General features: G+C 43.3%; 1 protein-coding gene and 1 long non-coding RNA gene across 17 annotated transcripts in view; one reads left to right on the top strand and one right to left on the bottom strand.

The window, feature by feature from the left end:
• iqsec1 (IQ motif and Sec7 domain ArfGEF 1) overlaps positions 1–24110 on the bottom strand; it is a 453315-nt gene that overhangs the window by 34008 nt on the left and 395197 nt on the right. For all 16 annotated transcript variants that reach the window (XM_062973848.1, XM_062973849.1, XM_062973836.1 and 13 more), the window contains 3 exons: positions 11139–11300; positions 6135–6257; positions 4538–4704 (listed from right to left, as the gene is read on the bottom strand). In XM_062973848.1, the coding sequence (XP_062829918.1) occupies positions 4538–4704; positions 6135–6257; positions 11139–11300 (452 nt within the window). The remainder of the gene's footprint in view (positions 1–4537; positions 4705–6134; positions 6258–11138; positions 11301–24110) is intronic.
• Positions 1–24110, top strand: part of LOC134297104 (uncharacterized) — a 71780-nt gene that overhangs the window by 43298 nt on the left and 4372 nt on the right. The window lies entirely within an intron of this gene.

Raw genomic sequence — 24110 nt, 5'->3', positions numbered from 1 at the left:
CAGTAGATCCGAGATTAAGGGCAGGGGATAGCTGTTCCGCTTGGTGATATTGTTCAATGCTCTGTAGTCCACCACCAAGCGTAATTCCCCTGACTTCTTCTTCACAAACATCACTGGGGAGGCGGCTGGGGATTGAGAGGGTCTGATGAACCCCTTGCGAAGGTTTGTCTCTAAGAATTCCCTGAGAGCTTCTTGCTCTGGTTCAGTCAGGGAGTAGAGATGCCCTCGCGGGATCGGGGCCCCCTCCACCAAGTCAATGGCACAGTCATAAGGTCTATGTGGGGGTAATTTTTCGGCTTCTTTCTCATTGAATACATCCCAATACTCGGAGTACTTCTTTGGCAAGGTGATGATGGGCTCGGAGTCTGTGGCATGGCATACCTTGGCTACGAGGCAATGGTTTTGGCAGTACGGTGAAGCAAACTGCAGTTCTCTGTTGGACCAGGAGATGTTAGGGTCGTGGAGTGTCAGCCATGGAATTCCCAAAATCACAGGGAAATGGGGAACCTCGGTAACAAAGAAGGAAATCTCTTCCATATGTTCCCTTATCCACATCCTGGTGGGTTCCGACCACTGGCTTACGGGGCCCGTCTTGAGGGGACGGCCGTCTATGGCTTGCACCACACGGGCATTCTTGAAATCATGATATTGTAATCCCAGAGAGTCGGCATACTCTCTATCGATGAAATTGTTGGTAGCTCCAGAGTCTATCATGGCGTGGATCATGACGGGTCCCCTTTTTGCTGACCATAATGTGACCACGAGAAGGAACAGGACCCCGGTTGGCGGCTCTTGGATGGATTTTTTGACCGGGTTGGCGAGCCTCTCTACACCCGGTCGTTGGCTTCCCCCGCCGGCTGTGTGCCAGTCGGCTCAGACGCCTTCGACTCCGTGGAGGACGCCGCCGCAAGACGGGCGGCAGGCTTCCCTTTGGCTGGGCACTCTCTGGCGAAGTGGCCCCCGTTCCCGCAGTACCAGCAGAGGTTCAAGCGTTGACGACGGGCCTTCTCGGCGGCATCTAGTCTGGGACGCACATTGCCCAACTGCATCGGCACCTCCTCGCCTCCTCTGGGGTATGGGGTTGGCGGCGGGGGTCTCCACACCGGACGTGGCTGAACACTGGCGGGAGCGGGGGGTTTTGCCCCGGCTCTACCGCCCTGGCCTCGAACCCATTGTTTCCTGTTGGCAATCATGACTTCAGCCCGTAAACATTGATCAATGAGTGCCTCGAGGGTCTGGGGAGGATCCACCTTGGAGATTTCTTCCAGCATTTCAATGTTGAGACCCTCCCGAAATTGTCCTCTGAGGGCTACATCGTTCCAGCCGGTGTTGTGGGCCAGCACGCGGAACTCGGCTATGTACTGAGACATGGGTCTGTCTCCTTGAAGGAGGCGCCGGAGTTTGTGACCGGCTGCCTCCAAATTGTCCTCGATTCCCCAGGTCTCCTTAAGGTGATCCAAGAAACGTTGTGCTGAACTTAGGTGGGGGGAGGCTTGATCAAACAGGGCCGTCGCCCAGCTAGCCGCTGGTCCGTCTAGAAGACTGTAGACCCACGCCACCTTGATGTCTTCTTGGGGAAACTCGGCATCACGGGCCTCTAGATAAGCTTGACATTGGCGGCGGAAAACATGAACCTTAGCAGCTTCTCCAGAAAACTTGGTAGGCAACGCCATGGCCGGGAGGCGAACTCCGCGCTCCCTCAACCCTTTTATTTCTCCATCCTGCGCGTTGAGTCTGTCACGGATGCGGTCCACTTCGTCCTTGCTGATGGTGTAGCTGAGCGGCTGTCCAGCCGGCGCGGCTCCGGTAGACATCCTGGCCTCGGTTAGTTGGTGCTTATGGGTGGCGGAGTCAAACTGTCACGACCCAGGCGGCAGAGGCACCAATAACCATACACAGAGGCCAGAATCTAACTAATATCTTTATTGAAGGAATATATAAAGTTAATAAAAACAAGTATAGAAAATAGTCCAGAATTAGACCCTTCAGGAAAGGTCAGAATTAGTCCAAAAAAGCAATGTCCAATAAGAAATATTAAGGTCCAAAGTTGTAATCCAATAACCGAAACACTCACTTTGCCAAGCAAAGTGAGGGGAGACGACAAGGTCCTTAGTCCATAAAACTTGAGCGTGGCTAGGAAATAACTTGATACTTGAAACAAGGCTTGAACGTGGAACAAGGAACTAAGAACAAGAACAAGGTCCGTGGAATAACTTGGTAAAATCCGTGAAACAAGGCAAGGATTAGTCCTGGGAAACAAGGCAAAGTCCGTAGGTAAACAAAGGCTGGGAAGCAAGGCGAAGGCTGGATAGCAAGGCAAGGCTTGAGCTGAAGCGAGGCTTGAATCGGAGCGCGCTGTCCAGACACAACTCGCTCCGTAGGCTGACGAATTGACTCCGCGAAGTTGCTACGCGGGCAAAACACCTATATAGAGTCCAACCCTCCCACCAAAGCGGTTCTCTGGGAATCAGAAACGAAAGCTAAACTCTGAGACCAGATGTTAAACTCCCCAAAGATTCTCACGAGAACCAATGTTAATTGGCAACATTCTTAGCTGCTATCCTCGCACTCCTGCGCGAAGCTGAATCCAAACTTCTCTGTTGTTTACAAAACTCCCGGCGCAAGAACACGGGAGAAGTAGGCTCCGGGGTTGCCTGACATACTTCCGGGGCACAACCCTCCTGCAGGTGCAAGGTTTCCAGATCTGCCTGGGAAGGATCTGGCTGAGAGGAATCCAGTTCAGACTGGGAAGGTAAAAAACCCAAGTTCTCATCTTCATCAGGGACTACAATGTCCTGAGCAGGACTACAAGGCCCATGGTTCATCACAAAGGCACACAACAACAACAATCCTAATTAATTTGACTATCTCATTGGCCAGAAGCAGGCCCACACTTCCTATTGAAATCCTGATAGGTTTATGTTGGTTAATATTGTTTTCATTTTTAAATATTTTATTGTTCTTTCATTGTTTTGCACTACAAATAATACATGTGCAGTGTGCATAGGGATTTGCTCATATTTCTTTTTCAAATGATAATTGGGCCCCTCAACAGTCTGAAGGATTGTGGACCGGCCCCCTACTTAAAAAGTTTGAGGACCCCTGATCTATACTTTTAAGTCATTTCCAACTTATGGAAATCTTAAGGTGACCCTATCACAGGGGCTTATGAGCTTGAAAATGTATGACTCATCCAGGTTCATCAGTGGACCTCTACCGCCAAGTGGAGAAACAAACCCTGATTTCAAGAGTCCAAACCACTACACCATATCAGTTGAAGAGGTTACAAGGGTGAAAATTGTGAGTTCGGGCTAAGATTGAGATGAAGATAGCTATTGGCCTATTTATTTGTATATCTGTTTATGGGGATACTAGGTTTATTAATAAAAAGGAAGAGGTCTAGTGCTATACAAATTTGGGATACAGAGTGAAGTTGAGAAAGTACCATCTTTCTTATGCCATTTTCAGTTATATCAATTGCATAAAAAATTACCACTAAAGTTGAAATACTGAAGTGAAAATAGCTGTTCCTAGGGAAGGTAGCTCACCATGGCACTACTTTTCTGTGGTGGTGGGACTGCAACCTTTCGTGAGACAAGAAGCAATGCTGATGGTAGAAGTGTTGCTGGTAAGATCTCCCATATCAGACAGGCTTTGGCTGAGGTTCTAGATTAAATGTGCTGAACACTTACTGGGCAGCAGCAGGTTCGTGTGGGGTGTTTTTTTGAGAAGAGGCCACTGATGGAAGATCTCTCTGAGACAACAACAGTGGCACCATAGCTAACACCTATGAGTATTATGCAGAAGGAAGCATGGTAAAGTCCTTTACCATGAAAACCTTATGACAAGGTGACTTGGAAATTTCTGATTCATGGAGTTGCCATAAGTCTTTCTGTACTGCTGTGTAGGGGCTCGGGCTGTGGCGCAGGCTGGAGAGCAGCTGCAATTAATCACTGCAATGAATCACTCTGACCAGGAGGTCATGAGTTCGAGGCCCGCTCGGAGCCTATGTTTGTTTGTCTTTGTTCTATGTTAAAAGGCATTTAATGTTTGCCTATATGTGTAATGTGATCCGCCCTGAGTCCCCTTCGGTGTGAGAAGGGCGGAATATAAATGCTGTAAATAAATAAATAAATAAATAAGTCAGATAAAAACATTATTAGAGCAAACACATATGCATGCTAACTCAGAAATACATTTGTGCTCAAAGTGATTCAGTCCCAGTTCAACTCTGCAATTTGTAGAAATGACATTAAATACCACACTCGTCATACCTCACTGGTACTTATGAATAGTCCCATATAGAAAAGTGGCATTGCTGCACCATTACTGAGAAAAAATATTATCTGCATTCTGTATGTTTCAATTGTGGTCCTCAGCTGCTAAGGCATCCCAAAATCATATTATAAATACTGGATTAACTTTGTTCTCTCTGTTTAAGAATGCCTGAGCTCTCAACATGTCTCATATTTCAACACAGAAAAAAGCCTAATACATCTATCCTCTTAACACTTATAGTTTCTTAAATTATGCCAACCTCTTAAATTCTTGACAAAATCTTCAAGCTTCATTTTGCGTTCTGGTTTCACATTTGGACTATACATATCTGTATTTAGTAATATAATTGCAAAAGCTAGAATGAAGATGGTATCAGGATTTCTGAATTGCCTCACAACGCCTGGATTGCATATGCAGTATCTCTGGCTAGAAAAGACAGTGAAGGAAAAGACCAAGTTAGACTAAAGGATGAATCAGTTGACCACTTAGAACATACTAACAAATTGTTTCATTCAGGATGCTGAAATTATACTCATGACATAAAGATTTTGTGTTCTAAAAAAATGAACTATTCTATCCCAGTTTTAAATCTAATTGTAACTTCTATAATGCAGATGAAATATTTTTACGTTTGTTGTCTGCCTCCACTTTATTATTGGTTAATGTATGTAGTTAAAGCTTTGCTCACTTCATTAAAATAAATGCCCTTCAAACTTTACATGTTGTATAGGAGCAAAGATATCTAATATTGCAATCAGTATTCTGCCATGTAGGGGGGGAAAAGAAAGACTAATCACTAAATGTGTTACACAATTAACCAGAATGCAGAGAGCTAGCAATATATTCTTTACTGATTTTGTTATTGCTGTTTATTCGTTCAGTCGCTTCCAACTCTTCGTGACCTCATGGACTAGCCCATGCCAGAGCTCCCTATCGCCACCCCCAGCTTTTTCGAGGTCAAGCCACTCACTTAAAGGATAACATCTGTCCATCTTGCCCTTGGTCGGCCCCTCTTCCTTTTTCCTTCCATTTTCCCCAGCATCATTATCTTCTCCAAGTTTTCCTGTCTTCTCACTATGTAGCCAAAGTACTTCATCTTTGCCTCTAATATTCTTCCCTCCAGTGATCAGTCGGGCATTATAGCAAATTAAAATTCATGACAAAATATTGCACACTTTGACTGCTATGTGGTCTCAGTTCTTCAACGTGAAATCTAAATATCACATTTTTGCAGGCTTTATATTATTATTCATATGTTTTGCATTGCTGACTGTAGCAGTAAAGCATCTTGTTTACAGCTGAGCAAACATGTTCCAAATATGGCAATAGAGAATTCAAATTACACAGAGAGATATGATGCAACTTTGAACAATGGTAGAATTCTATGCTCATAAATTATAGCCAATAGACTGCCCCCTGTCTTCTGCTGGAGTACATGTACACTCATTTTCATTTACCTAAAATGGTATCCAATCATACCGTGAGAAGATTTTATTTTGAGAATATTTGATGTTTTAAAATTTCTTCCCACGTTACCACCAGGGATGGAGAATAAGGATAAATTCCTTTTCCCACCAAGGAAAAAGAACATTCATCTAGGTTTTAATAAGTTAATGCTCTTTGCTCGGCTCAGCTAAACTGCTTAATTAAAGGTCGACAGAGTACACTGCAAAATACAGCAAAGTAACATGTTTTTATTTCAACACGATGAGAATATACATTTTATTCCTTATTGAAAGATTTGGGCTGAAGATTATGTAAAACTTGATTGTGAACATGGAAACAAAAAGAATATCCCTGTGACTCAATATATGAGAACAGTATTCAAGAAAGTTAGTCAACTCTTTCTGTCATACCTAAAAGCTTCAATGAGCCGTTCCACTTTTTGAGCTTCTCCTTGGACACGGATATGAGCTTGAAATTTCCTGAGTGCTTCATCCAGTTCCATAGCTGAGAAGTCCATTTCATCCACAACACAGCTAGGACAAAGAAAAATGTACAATGGATTTGTCTGCACCACCTCCACACACCCTCGCCCCCCTTGATTATGATTAGTTAGATTAATCATATCTATACAGTGTTCCTTCCCTACTTTGTGTTCGCTTTTCGCTCCCTCACTGCTTTGCAGTTTTTATTTGAGTGGCGGTGCCTGCCAATTTCCTTATTGCGCATGCTTCCTCCCTCTCGTCAGCATCCAGCTGGGCCACTCTGGATGCCGATGAGAGGGAGGCACATGCGCAAAAGGGAAATTGGCAGGCGCCAGAGAGGAGGTCACCAAGAAGAAGCACGGGAAGAAGGCTTGCGAAGGGGAGAAAGACCACCTAACTACTAATATAATAAATATTCAAATAAATATAGTGCCCCTACTTCACGGATTTTCACTTATTGCGGGTGGTCCTGGAACGTAACCCCTGCAATAAGTGAGGGAACACTGTACACATAATAAAAGTGAAAAAATGTCTATGTGTGTATGTGGCACGGATGTCCACTCACACAGACAGCCTCCAGCCTCCACAAACAGGCTATAGTTCCCAATGCTGTGGAGCCACCAAGTTACTCCCTTCCAGGACATTGCAGGTTACAGCGAGCACATCCCAGTGTTCCTTTCTCTCTCCGTTTGCATGACCACACCCACAGTCTACCCTTTCCTATGGCACATAGCAAACAAAGGAATTGATCAGCAACTGAACATGCTGGAGAGGTTTGGGGAGAATTCACTATGATTTACAGGAGTTGTAGGGACTGGGATGTATAGTTCACCTGCAATCTAATAACACTCTGAACCCCACCAATGTTGGATCTGGAACTAACTTGGCACACAGACCCAACATGGCCAACTTTGCATACTGCTGGGGTTTAGGGGTGATTGACCTTGACATCCAGGAGTTATTGTTCACCCGTATTCAGAGAACACTGAACCTATCTGATGACGAATCTGGACCAAACAAGGCAAACTGGGAATACTGGTGGACTTTGGAGGTGATTGACCTTTATCTTTGGGAGTTATAGTTCACCTATATTCCATGAGCCCTCTGAACCCGACCAGTGATGGGTCTGGACTAAACTTGGCACACAGACCCAATGCTGCCAACCTGGAGTGTTGACCTTGGCATCAGAGAGTTATAGTTCACCCGTATTCAGAGAACACTGAACCCAGCAAGCGATGGATCTGAATTAAACTTGGCACACAGACCCAACACTGCCAACTGTGAATACTGGCAGGCTTTGTGGGTGATTCACCTTGGCACCAGAGAGTTATACTTTATCCGTATTGAGAGAACACTGAACCCAGCAACTGACGGATCTGGACCAAATTTGGCACACAAACCCAACATGACCAACTGTGAATACTTTTGGGGGTGGGGGTGGGGTGGGAGGGTTGTCCCAATATTTTTGGGAATTGTAGTTCACCCACATCCTTATGCATTTTCTAATGGGAGCATTCACAAAAAACAAAGGCAAAGACAGTTTTTTTCTAAGACACAGCGTAACATATGACCAAACTAATATTACCTAATATCCAAAAACAAACAGTGCCCTTTTCAAATAACTCAGGCATTGCTGGGTACCCAAGCTAGTATGTAATAAAAACAGAGAAGAAGGTGAGAAAGTAATTATAACTCTATACAACAAATGAATAAACTGGTGCAAGCAGGTCATGCCTTGTATATAGCTGTTGGTATGATAAATATTAATCAGTGAGAGAGACAACTAGTTAGCAAAAATAATCATTATTTTTACAAGCCCCAGGAAGTGGTTTCCCCCCCTGTGTCCAAGCTTTTATTAGAAAAACAAAACATTAATTTGATTTACTGTTTCACTTAGTGTGGAAAGCAGAGCTTGGAAGTGTTTTTCTTTAATAATCTTGTAGGTGCTTTTAAAAGGCAACATGTTACTTGTTATGTTAAGGGTAATGCATTCCAAACACCTTAATAATGAGTTACTTTTTCATTTTTAAATATGTTTTGAAACAAAAATGTGTTTGCAAATAGGAAAATGGCCCCAAGTGGCCTAGACGGCCCTAAAGTGTTTTATGTTTTATAGAGTGTTTTATGATTCAAAATATTTTAGAAGTTAGAAATAAACATTCCTTGTTATACTAAGAGAGGCTTAGGCTGTTATTGTACTTCCCCATAACAAATATAATTATATGCTTTGTTACTGGAAATAGGAATGTATTACATCCCAGTTCTGGCAGTCGACTGAGACCAGCCTCCTCTTGCCTCTGCATGCTGGGAAATGTGTGGCAAACAGCCATGCAGAAGGCAGTCAGGAAGGGAGACCACAGAATGAATCTTTCTATCTGGTTTGGTTTTTAGGTTTGTAAACAACTGAAGATCAATCACTGAAAAGCAGAATGGACTAATGAAGACATCACAGCATGAATATGCCTACCATATTAAAAGCCTTTTTATTACATATATTTCTATGTGGTTATACAATGAATTACTGTACCTTCTATTTCTTCTAAGTGAGCGTCTCTGGACACAAGCTTTGATTTCAAATTCTGTTCAGTCTCAATTTATAGTTAGGGCTGATGCCAGCAGAATAATTCACAGTGGCTATGTTGGGTGAGATGGAAGAAGAAGCTCCTACAAGTTTCCTGTTCAAAATTTATTAACTAGTGTTATAAGTGAACCTGTACTGATTCATGGAACCTAAATATGTGCTGGGGTTTTCCGAGAAAAGGAGGGGGGAGTATTTGTCCTCTATCCAGAAGATCTTATCAGTGTTATTAGGAAAATTTGATGTACCTTCTTTCTTTGACATAGTGGGGTCCAAAGACTAACCCATCCATGAAGCAGCTAGGCAAGCTGATTGGCCACCTATTGGATTCCAGTCTGTTGTCGAAGGCTTTCATGGCCAGGATCACAGGGTTGTTGTGTGTCTTTCGGGCTGTGTGGCCATGTTCCAGAAGCATTCTCTCCTGACGTTTCGCCCACATCTATGGCAGGCATCCTCAAACAACCTCTGAGGATGCCTGCCATAGATGTGGGCGAAACGTCAGGAGAGAATGCTTCTGGAACATGGCCACACAGCCCGAAAGACACACAACAACCCTGGATTCCAGTCTATTTGTGATTTTCTGTTGTGTGCTTCAGTCATTAGATGATAGGTTTCCACTAAAGCAATCTTCCTTCTTAGACAATTAACCATCACTCATATTTATAAAGTAATTACAAATATCTAACAGATGAATCGCAAAGCTTCATCTATTAGACTCGTTATCTTAAATACAATTCTGTAGTGAAATTTGGCATCTTGACTAATATTTAATATGTAATTTTAAAAATAAAAACAAACATCTAGTTCTTTTATATGTTGTGTGGTACAATTAATTTTTTTATAAACCCAGCTTACATTGTTCTGTCAACAAAATGTCCCTGTTTCCCTGCACTATATATATTTACAGTACAGAAATAAACTGTGTATTTGTACCTCACATAGATTATATTGAAAAATGTGTACCCTCTTAATCTTGGTTGTTTTAACCAAGTATTGGATTGGCATATTACCGTACATTTTCTGGCTGCCTTCCAATGTTTTGATAAGTGCACTCAAACCTCACTGAATGATCTTTCAAAAATAGAAAATAGAAAATGTAATGTTATATTTATAAGATCTAATAACCAAATTACAATGAAGAGCAGATGGTTACAAGTCAAACTTTCTAACCTACCTTTAGATCATATATTTTGGAAACATTTCATATATCATCAGTATTTTTATGTGGTAGGTTTTTTTTGTTCAAAAATCCCTTTGACATACTTAGGCAAGGTTCCAGCATAATCTTGTAATCTACAGAATTGTTTTTAGAAAAACATGGCTCTTAAAGATCAATGTAATTTTAGAGGAAAGACCTATGAACTGGACCACTTTTATGTGAGCAGGAAGCAGACATCACACTGGCCAAGTCAGAATTTTGAATTCAACCACATTTGTATGACTACTTTTCCCAACTAAGGGGTACTCCTAATCAACACAAATCTTTGCATCCCAAATAACTCCTTGAGGTATAGCACAGATAACTGTATAAAGCTCAGCCAAAATTCAACTTGTATCATAAGCAAGCATACATCTGAATGTACTAGCAGCAAATTGTTTTTTAAAGAGAAGCAACAACTATTCAGTGTTTTCATTCACTATTCTACTTCTGTGTTGTTTGCTTAACTTGTTTTTTGTTTAATTTTTCAAATGAGAAAAGAAAATTATCTTCGTTTAAGAGGAACTTTTTTTTCATGTCAGGACTGACTTCAGAAATTGCAAGTCACTTTTGGTGTGAAAGAATTGGCCGTCTGCAAGGACGTTGCTCAGGAGACGCCCGGATGTTTCTCTTTTTGTTGATATTTTGCCATTCTTCAGATCAGCAACCCAACCTTCAGGTCAGCAGTTCTGCCAGCACAAGTTCTCCCATTGTGCCACCAGGGGCTCCTTTAAGAGGAGCTAAATGACTACTATAGTTTGATACAGTAGTATCTTCTTTTTGTATGGCAGCAGAGTCTAGCACTTTGTTTTTAAAAATGAATTTTATCATACTTCAAGCAACAACAAAAGACTCATAATTAATTGACAATTTCCATCTGGGTAAACCTGTCACATGCATTCTAAGCAAACATATAGCTGACAAGCCATGACAAACATTCTTCTAGATTAGTGTTGCTGATTTGTGTCCACAGCCATAAAAGTACGGTAATGAAAAATATTTTTTTCACATTTTTCTGCTTAATTTTTGCAGCATTTAGCAGTTCCTCTCTGCAATTTCTTTTAGCTCATGCACAAAATAGACAGTGAACATTAGCTCCTTTTGAAGCCTCAGGACTCATGCAAAGCTATTGCAATCCTTAGTACTTGGTACTTACTCTAATACATCTCGGTTGAACTGCTTTTGACGATTTCCGAGGAATTCTCCAATCATCTGTCTGCTGAGCCCTTTTCTCTGCAGAAGAAAGTGGGCCACTCCAACAGGTGTATCTGGCACAAACCCCCTCTCAATCAGGTACTGAACTCCTTTTTCAGGTTTTCTAAAGAAAAGAATGCAAGTTCAAAAATTTCTCATTTTCTCTCCCCACAGCAATTTCAACATGGCTGGAATGACACAATGTCACTTCTGGGTACTATTTTGGCCATTTTTCTCTGTTTTAGAGAGGTGGGAGGGTTCAGAGGCGATTCGAGCAGTTTGGAGGCAAACATCACTCCAAGATCAATCAGATTTTTTTTAAGTGGGGGTCTTTGGGGGGGGTGTTCTGCGGGTTGCATTTAGGGGTCAAAAGAGCCATGTGTGTACTTTTGTCCATCCCTGCTCTAAAGTAAAATTAGTGTTACTTCAAGAATCCAGAGTGCTACAATACTAAGCGAACTATGGGAAACATGTGCAACATTTTAATTCTTTAATAAAGATATATATGTCTTATCTAGAACAGAAAACATTGAAATTATTATGACTTGCTAGTCACAAGAGTTTATGTTTGAATTACTTCATCTTTCTCCATTGGCACCATCAGGGAAGAGGTAACACAGTGACGGCACAGAATTCAGTTCTTCCAGCCCTGAATCCCCCTACCATTCCCAGCAAAGCCCCCAAACACACTAGAAAAAAAACCCAGTATGATTTTGGGACAAAATTTACCTCCAAATCATACAAAAAATCCCCTCAAACATGTGAAAATATATAAAACACATGGTCACAGGCAGGGCCGTAGCCAGAAATTTTTTTCGGGGGGGGGGGGGGGTTGAAAATTTCGGGGGGGAGGGGGTTTAACCCCTAGCACACACCCCTCCCCACTACAAACCTGTCAATATCTGCTTGAGATAGTGCCTGGAGGGGCTCTTAATGTTTTGTGTCTCATAGACTTAGCATGGGGATTTGATTAACCAGTTAAAATTCATGAGTAAACCAGGTTTTTTTTATAACCTGAAAAATTTCGGGGGGGGGGGGGTTGAACCCCTAAAACCGCCCCCTCGCTACAGGCCTGGTCACAGGTACTCTAAACACTGTATAACCCCAAATACTTCAATTTTGCAGTACATCTGAAATGGCAAAAGGTGATTTCCTGTTGCTATTTTGAGAGGGATTGTAGAAGAAATCATAAGTATTTGGGCTTGCTGTGGGGGGTTTGTAACCTGAAGGAGTTCTGGAGAGGAAAACTGGCTCCTGGTTCCCACACAATTTTCCGCATCTGACAAGAAGTTTTATTGTGCAGAAGCTTTTCTGGGCTGCTGCCCATTTCTGATGAGGAGGAGGATATTTATTTCTATCCCACCATTTCCTCACAATTCCCAGAAAGCTTACAACAATGAAATAAAACATTATTAAAAATCCACAAGATACAAAACTTAAAACAAGATTAAACAATATAAAAAGTTAAAACCAGATTGAAACACACATTATTTAACACACACGGTACCACAACAATTAGCAATATCCAGCATATTGTATAAGATGGGCCTTATATAGCCACTCATCAAACACCTGTTGAAAAAGAAAAGTTTTTATTTGTCTGCGTAAACAAAACATCAGTCTAACTCATCTGGGAAAAGGGTTTGTGAGCATGGAGGCAGCAGCCAATGAGAAGACCTCCTCTCATGTTCCCACCAGATGTACCTCTGAAGGTGGCGGGACAGAGAGATTTCCCACCCAGCAGATCTCAAAGAATTTGTAGATTTGTAAAGGAGTTGTTCAATGTGCAACTGCGCTCATCAGTAGGGTAAAATTAACCTGTCTCAAGACAGTCTAATTGCAGTATACATTCCCTATCAGTAGGTGAACAATCCAATACTTGGTGAATTCTGCTTTACAGTGATAGTAAGACATGAGATGGAAGGAGCAAAAAGTGATGTCACTATGCACTTATGAAACTGCTATATGGACTTGAGCATCTTTATACGTAACAACCAGTTTGAATTGTGCTTCACTGCAATACAGGAAGTGGGCTAGAATCAACAAAAGTGATTCATACAAAAGTGTATGTAGCAAATATATTTGCTAGCCTGTAAAGTGCCACAAGGCTCTTAATTTTGTGCTGCTGCAAACTAATACAGCCACGTGCCTGCTTGCCCCCCAGTTTCTATTCAGGACCCCATAGGTCCTGAATGGGGCAAAAACTAGGTTTTATATGGTGCCGCTTCTTCATGGGCAGCTTCTGGATGTTGCCAGTGTGGCTTAAGACAGAAATAAAATGCATGTTCTAGTCAAAGTCATCCTTTTATTAGATTTACAAATGTGGGAAATTTGATAAAGCATATTTAGGTTACTATTGCAATGTTAAGATGATAATCATAACTCAGTGGAATGTTGCTATGGTAAGACTCAATAGGCTTTGAACTGAGTTTCTGGAAGTAAGGACCTAACTTTACATAACATATATTTCCTGTGATGCACTATTTTTGCAGCTAATGCACTGTCCTGAAAAACACCTCTGGTTGCTAATGAGAAATTCATATTCTCATGTCTGTCTGTCTGTCTGTCTCTAAACATGCACCAAAAACTTTACAGACAGGTGGGCAAAATCCACATGAACCCACCTCTGTTAAGGTTCTTTGTGTGACCTTAAACCATGCCAGAATCTTATAACTGATCTTTTTTTGGTTCAAAAAAGGAATAAATTGCTTTTTTGAAATTCACTTTGTAACTAGGTGGCATTTAAAATGTAAGTCACATGTATGAGAAACGTAGCATCACAACTATTTTTCTGAAATTCTGCAATAAAGACATAAATCCTCACTTAAGCCCAGTTATATCCACTGAAGTTCTGAATGTAGAACAATCCCATGGCTATATCTCCATGCAGGGCAACAAAGGCTTTCTGCAGTGATTTATACTTACTGGTGAAGATAAAAACTCATCTCTGGTCCCAATAGGCTGGTTCTATTGTTTCTTCCTAATTACTACATACTGTATTTCATGCATGAGATTACAGGATTTATGAATTGAACTTAACATTTATATTTAAAGTAAACTTTACCAATTCAAAGCGGAACATAATATTTCAAATATTACACAAGTATACACTCGCAAATTCAAACATTAAATCACAAGTGAACGTAAGTGAGGAGTAGAAAGCTCTACGTGGGGCTGCCTTTGAAGACAGTTCGGAAACTACAGTTGGTATAAAGATCAGTGGCCAGGTTAATAACGGGAACAAGCTATAGGGAGCGGTCCACCTCCCTATTCAAGCAGCTCCACTGGCTACCAATAAGTTTCCGGGCCCAATTCAAGGTGCAGGTTATCACCTATACAGCCTTAAACGGTTCAGGACCTGCCTATATCCGCGATTGCTTCCTCCCAGATGAACCTACATGGGCCTTAAGATCATCTGATGAGGCTCTTCTCTCGCTCCTGCCCCTGTCTCAAGTGCGGCTGGCGGGGACGAAGGAGAGAGCCTTCTTGTGGTGGCCCCCCGGCTTTGGAACTCTCTTCCCAGGGAGATCAAGTTAGCTCTGTCATTGCCCATCTTTTGCTGTCAACTGAAGACATGGATGTTCCGGAGCGCGTTTGAATAAATAGCCCATCTGACTTGGTATCTACTCTTTGTTTACAACCTTAATGGCACTCTATCTTGTTCCTCACTCTACATGCTATAGCACTTTAAGTGAAATTGTTCCCTTGTTCCTTCTTTACTCATTTTGATTCTATTCTTGGACCAGGTGGAATGATGTATTAGTCACCCTCTGCTGTGCAGAACAATTTGATGTTCTGGCTTTTAAAGTAACCATTATGTTGTTTTTATCTTGTATTGCATTGTTTTTAAATCTCTTTTTTTTAGTGGATCGTGTGTATTGTATGCTAAGTTGTCATATTCTTGTTGTAAGCTTGTTGTTGTTGTTATTATTATTATTATTGTTATTATTATTATTATTATTATTATTATTATTATTATTATTATTGAAATAAGTTATTTCAAGTAGTATTTAGATAGCCCCTGGGTCTTATTTATTATTGGATACTTAATACAATGATTACCCTCCGGACTTTAATTCCCACAGTCCTCACCAATGGCCATACTGATTCACGTTACTGTTCAAAACATTGGAAAAGCTGTTGCTACCCATATTAATTTATAACCTTGAATCTCATGTTCTATATTTTACTATCTAAGATAATCCCTGAGTAATCTGCCACTTCTGGGGGCAATACATTGTGGGAGAACAAGGGAAATCTTTTCCTTGCAATGCTAACCCATTTCTGGAATGCTTCCCTTTTCGACACTCAGCTGCAGCCAACTCTGATGCAATTCTGGTGCCAAGACAAAACATGGCTTTTTATTAAAGCCTTTGGAGCCAAACTAATTTTATTCAATTTACACATGTGCTATGATTAGCATTATTTCAAATGGTTTTTAATAGTCTAAGCTTAATTAATACATAGATGCATATATTTTAGTCTTCTAAATTAGTGTTATTGTTGTTTGATTCTATTGTAAGCGGCCCGGAATTTGTCAAGTGTAGGGTTGACTATAAAGATACAAATAAGTAATGCATTGACTGTATAGTCTACTCTCCATATTCACTGTGGTTAGGAGCACAGGTCTCCTGTCAAACCGTTAATAAAAACCCAGATATTTTAAAAGTGTACTTCTTGTCTATTGGTATTATATAAATCTCAATAAATATACAATTACTTTTTTTACATGTGAGAATCTATCTCTATGAATTTCTAGGTCCTTCAGCACGATGCTATGGCCAGCTTCCACTAGATCGCATTGGGGGGCATCAATTCCTAGAGAGAACATTTCAATTAAATACGCAAATAACTGAATCCTCAAAAATCAAACTCGCAAATACAGAATACCAACTGTATGTATAATTCCTTACTTACACTATCTGTGTGCAGATATCAAGAGTCTCACTTTCAGAACAATTTGCATGATTACAAAAATCTTCTGTGCCTCTCTTCCCCATTTTAACACATTTCCTACATTGTTGTGAAACAATAGTTGCTGTGTTATCTTAAACAGACACCTGTGGTTTGAGTGGTCCCATCTAAAAAGGACTAAAACATAGATTGGTTTGCAGGGATCACTTAGACCATATTCTGTTGGTTTTAGATAGCACAGCAATATTTTATCAAGCCGAAAAAACAAGGGGAAGAGGGAATGATAATGGGAAGAGAGATCCATGCATACACAAGTCTTGGACCCAACTTTCAAAAAATCAGAGATAAGAATCATGCTTTCCTCCCCATTGGCCATGCTGATAAAGGATTTTGGGAGTTGCAGTTCAACAACATCTGGAGGGCTGCATGATTCCCTCCAGAATCAGTTCTTAGCCATGGTTTGAGTGATCAAAACATACAAAGTTTAATAGAGTTTAATAACAAATGCTGAAGTGATATAGAAGTCGTGAGAGCATACAGAGATAATGGATGACTCTGCCACCATATAATGGCATAAGGCTTGTACCTTGTATATAGCATAGCTGTATCTGCAATTCAGTATTTTCATTGCTTTTCTCCATTTTCAAACAGATTTATAAAAAAGCTTTCCAGTTTTGCAGATCAAAAATGCAGTCTCTTGTGGAAACAAGTGAAATTAGTTTCCAGGAACAAGGTGACCTTCCTATTTTTAAACCAATACAGTCATGCAACCACAATGTTTTCCTCATGCAGTTATTGAAAAACATTACTAAATTGTACAGCTTGCTTAGTCTGCAGTACTATAGTAGTAAAAAATTAATGCCTGATAAGTAAAAGAAATACACATTTTCCTCGCACAAGTGAGCATAGTGAAAAATGACATTATCTCATCTTAAAATCAACCTGCCTGGAAGCTCTCAAGTGGTAATAAAATAATATGCTATTAATCCATGGGCAAACTGAAACAATATTTTCTTTGTTCAAACCAAACATTGCTTTCCTCTGAGTAAGCAGAAGAAAACAAGGATGCAATCCTAAGCACACTTTCTAGGGAACAAAGCTGTATCAAGGCAGAATGATTTATTTCTGAATAAACATGCTTAGGATTGTTGTATGTCTTTCGGGCTGTGTGGCCATGTTCCAGAAGCATTCTCTCCTGACGTTTCGCCCACATCTATGGCAGGCATCCTCAGACAACCTCTGAGGATGCCTGCCATAGATGTGGGCGAAACGTCAGGAGAGAATGCTTCTGGAACATGGCCACACAGCCCGAAAGACATACAACAACCATGCTTAGGATTGCACTGCAAAAGCTAGGCTTCTCAATCACATTGCAGAATTATTACTCCCTGTCTGGATTTCTTGGTTCTATAACAACAACCTATTTGTACTAGCAGTGCCCCCAGTTCTGGAGATGCACCATGTAACACAGCTTTTGATTCAGTGTGGACTTTGATTAACTCAAGTGCTCATTAATTTCCCCCACTCCACACCAAAAGCAGGTAGGTAGATGAGGATGGTTTTGGAGAGAGATTTACATTTAGAGCTTATTTAGCAATATGCATCATTGTACTTCAGTCTTAACCCTATCAACATGCAGACTCTTCATAGATCTACCATCTGTGCATCTTTAGAAAGAATTTATAAAGCTTTGTTTGAAGACAGTGGATTCTATTACATTTCAGCTTTCCGGGGATTGATCTGAACTTGAGGATCTTGACTCCGGCTTTACACTGTCCCTCATATAATAATCCTCAGCAGTGGTTTCTTGTACCTCTAAGGAATTTTTAAAATCATATTTGTTTACACAGAATGGGCAAAAAATCACAAAGAGGATTCAGTATCTAATAACTCCTTTATTTTTGTTTTTTAATTTACAACACCATAGCATCATATACAGTATATATAGGAAATAAAATTACATTGCATTGCATGTAAAATCTTTTTCAAAAAATTCAAAAAGTTATTAAAATATTAGATGCCTTTGTGAATTTTGACCCATTCTGTATATATGTTAATTTACAAGACAATGAAGAAAATATAAACATGTCACCTGAGGTGAAGCCTGCTTTATGTGATGACCCATGGGCCTTGTAGTCCTGCTCAGGACATTGTAATTCCTGATGAGGAGGAAAACTTGGGTTTTTTACCTTCCCAGTCTGAACTGGATTCCTCTCAGCCAGATCTTTCCCAGGCAGATCTGGGAACCTTGCACCTGCAGGAAAGTTGTCTCCCAGAAGTATGTCAAACAAGCCCAGAGTCTACTTCTCCCGTGTTCTTGCGCCGGGAGTTTTGTAAACAACAGAGAAGTTTGGAATCAGCTTCGCGCAGGAGTGCGAGGATTGCAGCTAAGAATGTGGCCAATTAAGACTGCTTCTCGTGAGAATCTTTGGGGAGTCTCACATCTGGTCTCAGAGTTTAGCTTTCGGTTCTGTTTCCCAGAGAACTGCTTCGGCGGGAAAGTTAGACTCTATTTAGGTGTTTTGCCCGCGTAGTAACTTCGCGGAGTCAATTCGTCAGCCTACGGAGCGAGTTGTGTCTGGACAGCGCGCTCCGATTCAAGCCTCGCTCCTGCTCAAGCCTTGCCTTGCTATCCAGCCTTCGCCTTGCTTCCCAGCCTTTGTTTATCTACGGACCTTGCCTTGTTTCCCAGGATCAATCCTTGCCTTGTTTCACGGATTTTACCAAGTTATTCCACGGACCTTGTTCTTGTTCTTAGTTACCTTGTTCCACGTTCAAGCCTTGTTTCAAGTATCAAGGTATTTCCTAGCCTCGCTCAAGTTTCATGGACTAAAGGACCTTGTCATCTCCCCTCACTTTGCTTGGCAAAGTGAGTGTTTCGGTTATTGGATTACAACTTTGGACCTTAATATTTCTTATTTGACATTGCTTTTTTGGACTAATTCTGACCTTTCCTGAAAGGTCTAATTCTGGACTATTTTCTACACTTGTTTTTATTAACTTTATATATTCCTTCAATAAAGATATTAGATAGATTCTGGCCTCTGTGTATGGTTATTGGTGCTCTGCAGCCTGGGTCGTGACAGTTTGACTCCGCCACCCTAAGCACCAATTAACCTCGGCCAGAATGTCTACCGGAGTCGTACCTGGGCCGAGCGGCCAGCCGATTACCTACACCATCGACAAGGAAGAGGTGGACCGAATCCGTGATAAGCTCAATGCACAGGATGGAGAAATAAGGGGTTTGAAGGAACGCGGAGCTCGTCTCCCGGCCATGGCGTTGCCAACCAAGTTTACTGGAGAAGCTTCTAAGGTTCATGTCTTCCGTCGCCAATGTCAAGCTTATCTAGAGGCCCGTGCTGCCGAGTTTCCCCAAGAAGACATCAAAGTGGCATGGGTTTACAGTCTTCTAGACGGGCCAGCGGCCAGCTGGGCGACGGCACTGTTCGACCAAACCTCTCCACACCTAAGATCAGCACAACACTTCTTGGACCACCTCAAGGAGACTTGGGGAATCGAGGACAATTTGGAGGCAGCCGGTCACAAACTCCGTCGTCTTTTCCAAGGAGACAGACCTATGTCTCAGTATATAGCCGAGTTCCGAGTGCTGGCCCACAACACCGGCTGGAACGATGTAGCCCTCAGGGGACAATTCCGGGAGGGTCTCAACATTGAAATGCTGGAAGAAATCTCCAAGGTGGATCCTCCCCAGACCCTCGAGGCACTCATTGATCAATGTCTACGGGCTGAAGTCATGATTGCCAACAGGAAACAGTGGGTTCGAGGCCAGGGCAGTAGAGCCGGGGCAAAACCCCCCGCTCCCGCCAGCGTTCAGCCACGTCCGGTGTGGAGACCCCCACCGCCAACCCCATACCCCAGAGGAGGCGAGGAGGTGCCGATGCAGTTGGGCAATGTGCGTCCCAGACTAGATGCCGCCGAGAAGGCCCGTCGTCAACGCTTAAACCTCTGCTGGTACTGCGGGAACGGGGGCCACTTCGCCAGAGAGTGCCCAGCCAAAGGGAAGCCTGCCGCCCGTCTTGCGGCGGCGTCCTCCACGGAGACGAAGGCCTCTGAGCCGACTGGCACACAGCCGGCGGGGGAAGCCAACGACCGGGTGTAGAGAGGCTCGCCAACCCGGTCAAAAAATCCATCCAAGAGCCGCCAACCGGGGTCCTGTTCCTTCTCGTGGTCACATTATGGTCAGCAAAAAGGGGACCCGTCATGATCCACGCCATGATAGACTCTGGAGCTACCAACAATTTCATCGATAGAGAGTATGCCGACTCTCTGGGATTACAATATCATGATTTCAAGAATGCCCGTGTGGTGCAAGCCATAGACGGCCGTCCCCTCAAGACGGGCCCCGTAAGTCAGTGGTCGGAACCCACCAGGATGTGGATAAGGGAACATATGGAAGAGATTTCCTTCTTTGTTACCGAGGTTCCCCATTTCCCTGTGATTTTGGGAATTCCATGGCTGACTCTCCACGACCCTAACATCTCCTGGTCCAACAGAGAACTGCAGTTTGCTTCACCGTACTGCCAAAACCATTGCCTCGTAGCCAAGGTATGCCATGCCACAGACACCGAGCCCATCATCACCTTGCCAAAGAAGTACTCCGAGTATTGGGATGTATTCAATGAGAAAGAAGCCGAAAAATTACCCCCACATAGACCTTATGACTGTGCCATTGACTTGGTGGAGGGGGCCCCGATCCCGCGAGGGCATCTCTACTCCCTGACTGAACCAGAGCAAGAAGCTCTCAGGGAATTCCTAGAGACAAACCTTCGCAAGGGATTCATCAGACCCTCTCAATCCCCAGCCGCCTCCCCAGTGATGTTTGTGAAGAAGAAGTCAGGGGAACTACGCTTGGTGGTGGACTACAGAGCATTGAACAATATCACCAAGCGGAACAGCTATCCCCTGCCCTTAATCTCGGATCTACTGGATCGGCTTCGAGGAGCCAAGGTTTACACCAAGCTGGATCTTCGGGGGGCTTACAACTTAGTTCGCATCAGGGAAGGGGACGAGTGGAAGACCGCCTTCCAGACCAAATTCGGATTATTTGAGTCCCGAGTTATGAATTTCGGTTTATGCGGAGCCCCCGCAACGTTCCAGCATTTTGTCAATGACATTTTTCAGGACTATCTAGACAGGTTCTTGATAATCTACCTGGACGATTTTTTGGTGTTTTCCAGATCACAATCAGAACATGAGAACCACGTCAAAATGGTGTTACAACGATTGCGGGATCATGGACTTTATGCCAAGCTGGAAAAATGCGCCTTTGATCTACGAGAGGTAGATTTCCTTGGTTACCGCATCTCGCCTCTAGGGCTTTCCATGGATCCAGCCAAGGTTTCAGCAGTATTGGAATGGCGGGCGCCAACTAACAAGAAAGAGGTGCAGCGTTTCTTGGGGTTCGCGAACTATTACCGCAAGTTCATTCCAGATTTTGCCCGCTGGTCCGACCCCATCACTAGCTGCATCCGTGGAAAGCAGCCTTTCCGCTGGACTGATCAAGCAGAGAAAGGGTTCCAGCAACTAAAGAAACTATTCACCTCCCAGCCAATTCTACAGCACCCAAATCCTGGAACCCCTTTTGTGGTGCAAGCGGACGCCTCTGATGTGGCAATTGGGGCTGTACTCTTACAACCGGTGGGAGATCACCTCCACCCCTGTGCCTTTTATTCTCGTCAACTAACCACACCAGAGAGGAATTACACCATTTGGGAAAAGGAACTACTGGCCATAAAGGCAGCCTTTGAAACTTGGAGACATTGGCTAGAAGGGGCCAAATTTCCCATTGAAGTCCACACTGATCATCGTAATCTAGAACATCTAAGAACTGCCCGCAAACTAAATCAGAGGCAGCAACGTTGGGCTTTATTCTTTGAACGTTTCAACTTCCAGATCCATTATGTGACCCCAGCCCAAACCAAGCAAGCAGACGCCCTGTCACGTAAACCGGAATACGCTGCAGGACGCAAGGAGACCTTTGAATCCCAACTGCTACAACCCGAGAACTTTGCCACGCTCACGGTGGGGAACACCAAATCCATTCCCATTGGTTCAACTTCCCCTACTCCAGGACCCATCTGTGCTCAAGAAATCAGGGCTAGTCAGCAAGCAGATGCCTGGGCGCAGGACCAACTTCGCCAAGGTCTGCATTTTCCCTTTTCGCTTAAAGATGGGCTGCTCTGCTATAGAAATCATGTTTATATCCCACCCGGACCGGGCAGGGAAAAAGCGCTTCGTCTGTGTCATGACTGCAAACCAGCAGGACACTTCGGACTATTTAAAACTATGCATTTGATCCTAAGGGATTTTTGGTGGCCCAAGATCCGCAAGGATGTGGAAAAATATGTCAACACCTGCCCTGTATGCCAGCGCTCCAAGATACGAAGGGAGAAGCCCTCAGGGCTTTTACACCCCCTTCCTACCCCATCTCGCCCATGGGAAATAATTTCCGCGGATTTCATCACTGACCTACCACCTTCCTGTGGATTCACCACGATCCTAGTGGTGGTGGACCTTTTCACCAAGTTAGCCCATTTCATTCCCTGCGAAGGCCTCCCCACGGCCAAAGAAACTGCGGATCTATTTCTTCAACATGTTTTCAGACTACATGGATTGCCCAAGAGTTTAGTCACAGACCGTGGATCTCAATTCACCTCTCGTTTTTGGAAGGCACTACAAAAACTATTGGGCATAGACTCTCGCTTATCTTCAGCTCATCATCCCCAAACAGATGGACAAACGGAGCGCACCAATGCCACTTTGGAGCAGTATCTTCGCTGTTATGTAAACTATCAACAGGACAATTGGGCTTCTCTGTTACCACTGTCTGAGTTTGCCTACAACAATGGAGTTCAAGCTTCTACAAAAGAAACGCCGTTCTTTGCAAACTACGGCTTCCATCCACGTTTCTTCCCCCCTGTCATTGAAACTTCAGAAGTTCCCGCAGCAGAGGATTGGCTGCAGGAACTCACAGCGGTGCAACAACTTTTGCTCCAGCAACTGGACCAAGCCAAGGAGGACTATAAACGCCACGCTGACAAACATCGCCAGCCGGGCCCCGAAATCAAGGTAGGAGATCGGGTTTTCCTGTCCACTCGCTTTCTGCCCTCCCACCGCCCTTGCCGGAAGTTAGATGCCCGTTTCATTGGCCCCTATCCAGTGGTGGCGCAATTAAACCCCGTGACTTTCAAACTCCAACTTCCGCGTTCAATGCGCATTCACCCAGTGTTTCACCGTTCCCTGCTCCTTCCGGCGGATGGTGTGCGACCTGATACAGACCAACCGGCCCCCCCTCCTGTTTTGATGGATGGGGAGGAGGAGTTCGAGGTTGAGGACATTTTGGATTCTCGCTTTCACCGCCGCCGCCTACAATATCTCATTGACTGGGTGGGTTTTGGCCCTGAGGAACGCTCTTGGGAAGACGCCTCCACAGTCCATGCTCCTGATCTAACCCGTCGCTTTCATCAGACCTATCCCACCAAACCGCGACCTCGCGCCTCGGGGAGAGGGCCCCAGTTTGGGAGGGGCCTTGAGGAGGGGGATAGTGTGATGACCCATGGGCCTTGTAGTCCTGCTCAGGACATTGTAATTCCTGATGAGGAGGAAAACTTGGGTTTTTTACCTTCCCAGTCTGAACTGGATTCCTCTCAGCCAGATCTTTCCCAGGCAGATCTGGGAACCTTGCACCTGCAGGAAAGTTGTCTCCCAGAAGTATGTCAAACAAGCCCAGAGTCTACTTCTCCCGTGTTCTTGCGCCGGGAGTTTTGTAAACAACAGAGAAGTTTGGAATCAGCTTCGCGCAGGAGTGCGAGGATTGCAGCTAAGAATGTGGCCAATTAAGACTGCTTCTCGTGAGAATCTTTGGGGAGTCTCACATCTGGTCTCAGAGTTTAGCTTTCGGTTCTGTTTCCCAGAGAACTGCTTCGGCGGGAAAGTTAGACTCTATTTAGGTGTTTTGCCCGCGTAGTAACTTCGCGGAGTCAATTCGTCAGCCTACGGA

Source organism: Anolis carolinensis, chromosome 2 (assembly GCF_035594765.1).
Source record: "Anolis carolinensis isolate JA03-04 chromosome 2, rAnoCar3.1.pri, whole genome shotgun sequence".
Lineage (NCBI taxonomy): Eukaryota > Metazoa > Chordata > Lepidosauria > Squamata > Dactyloidae > Anolis > Anolis carolinensis.
The sequence above is the reverse complement of the archived record's forward strand: the minus strand, read 5'-3'. Positions and strand labels throughout refer to the sequence as shown.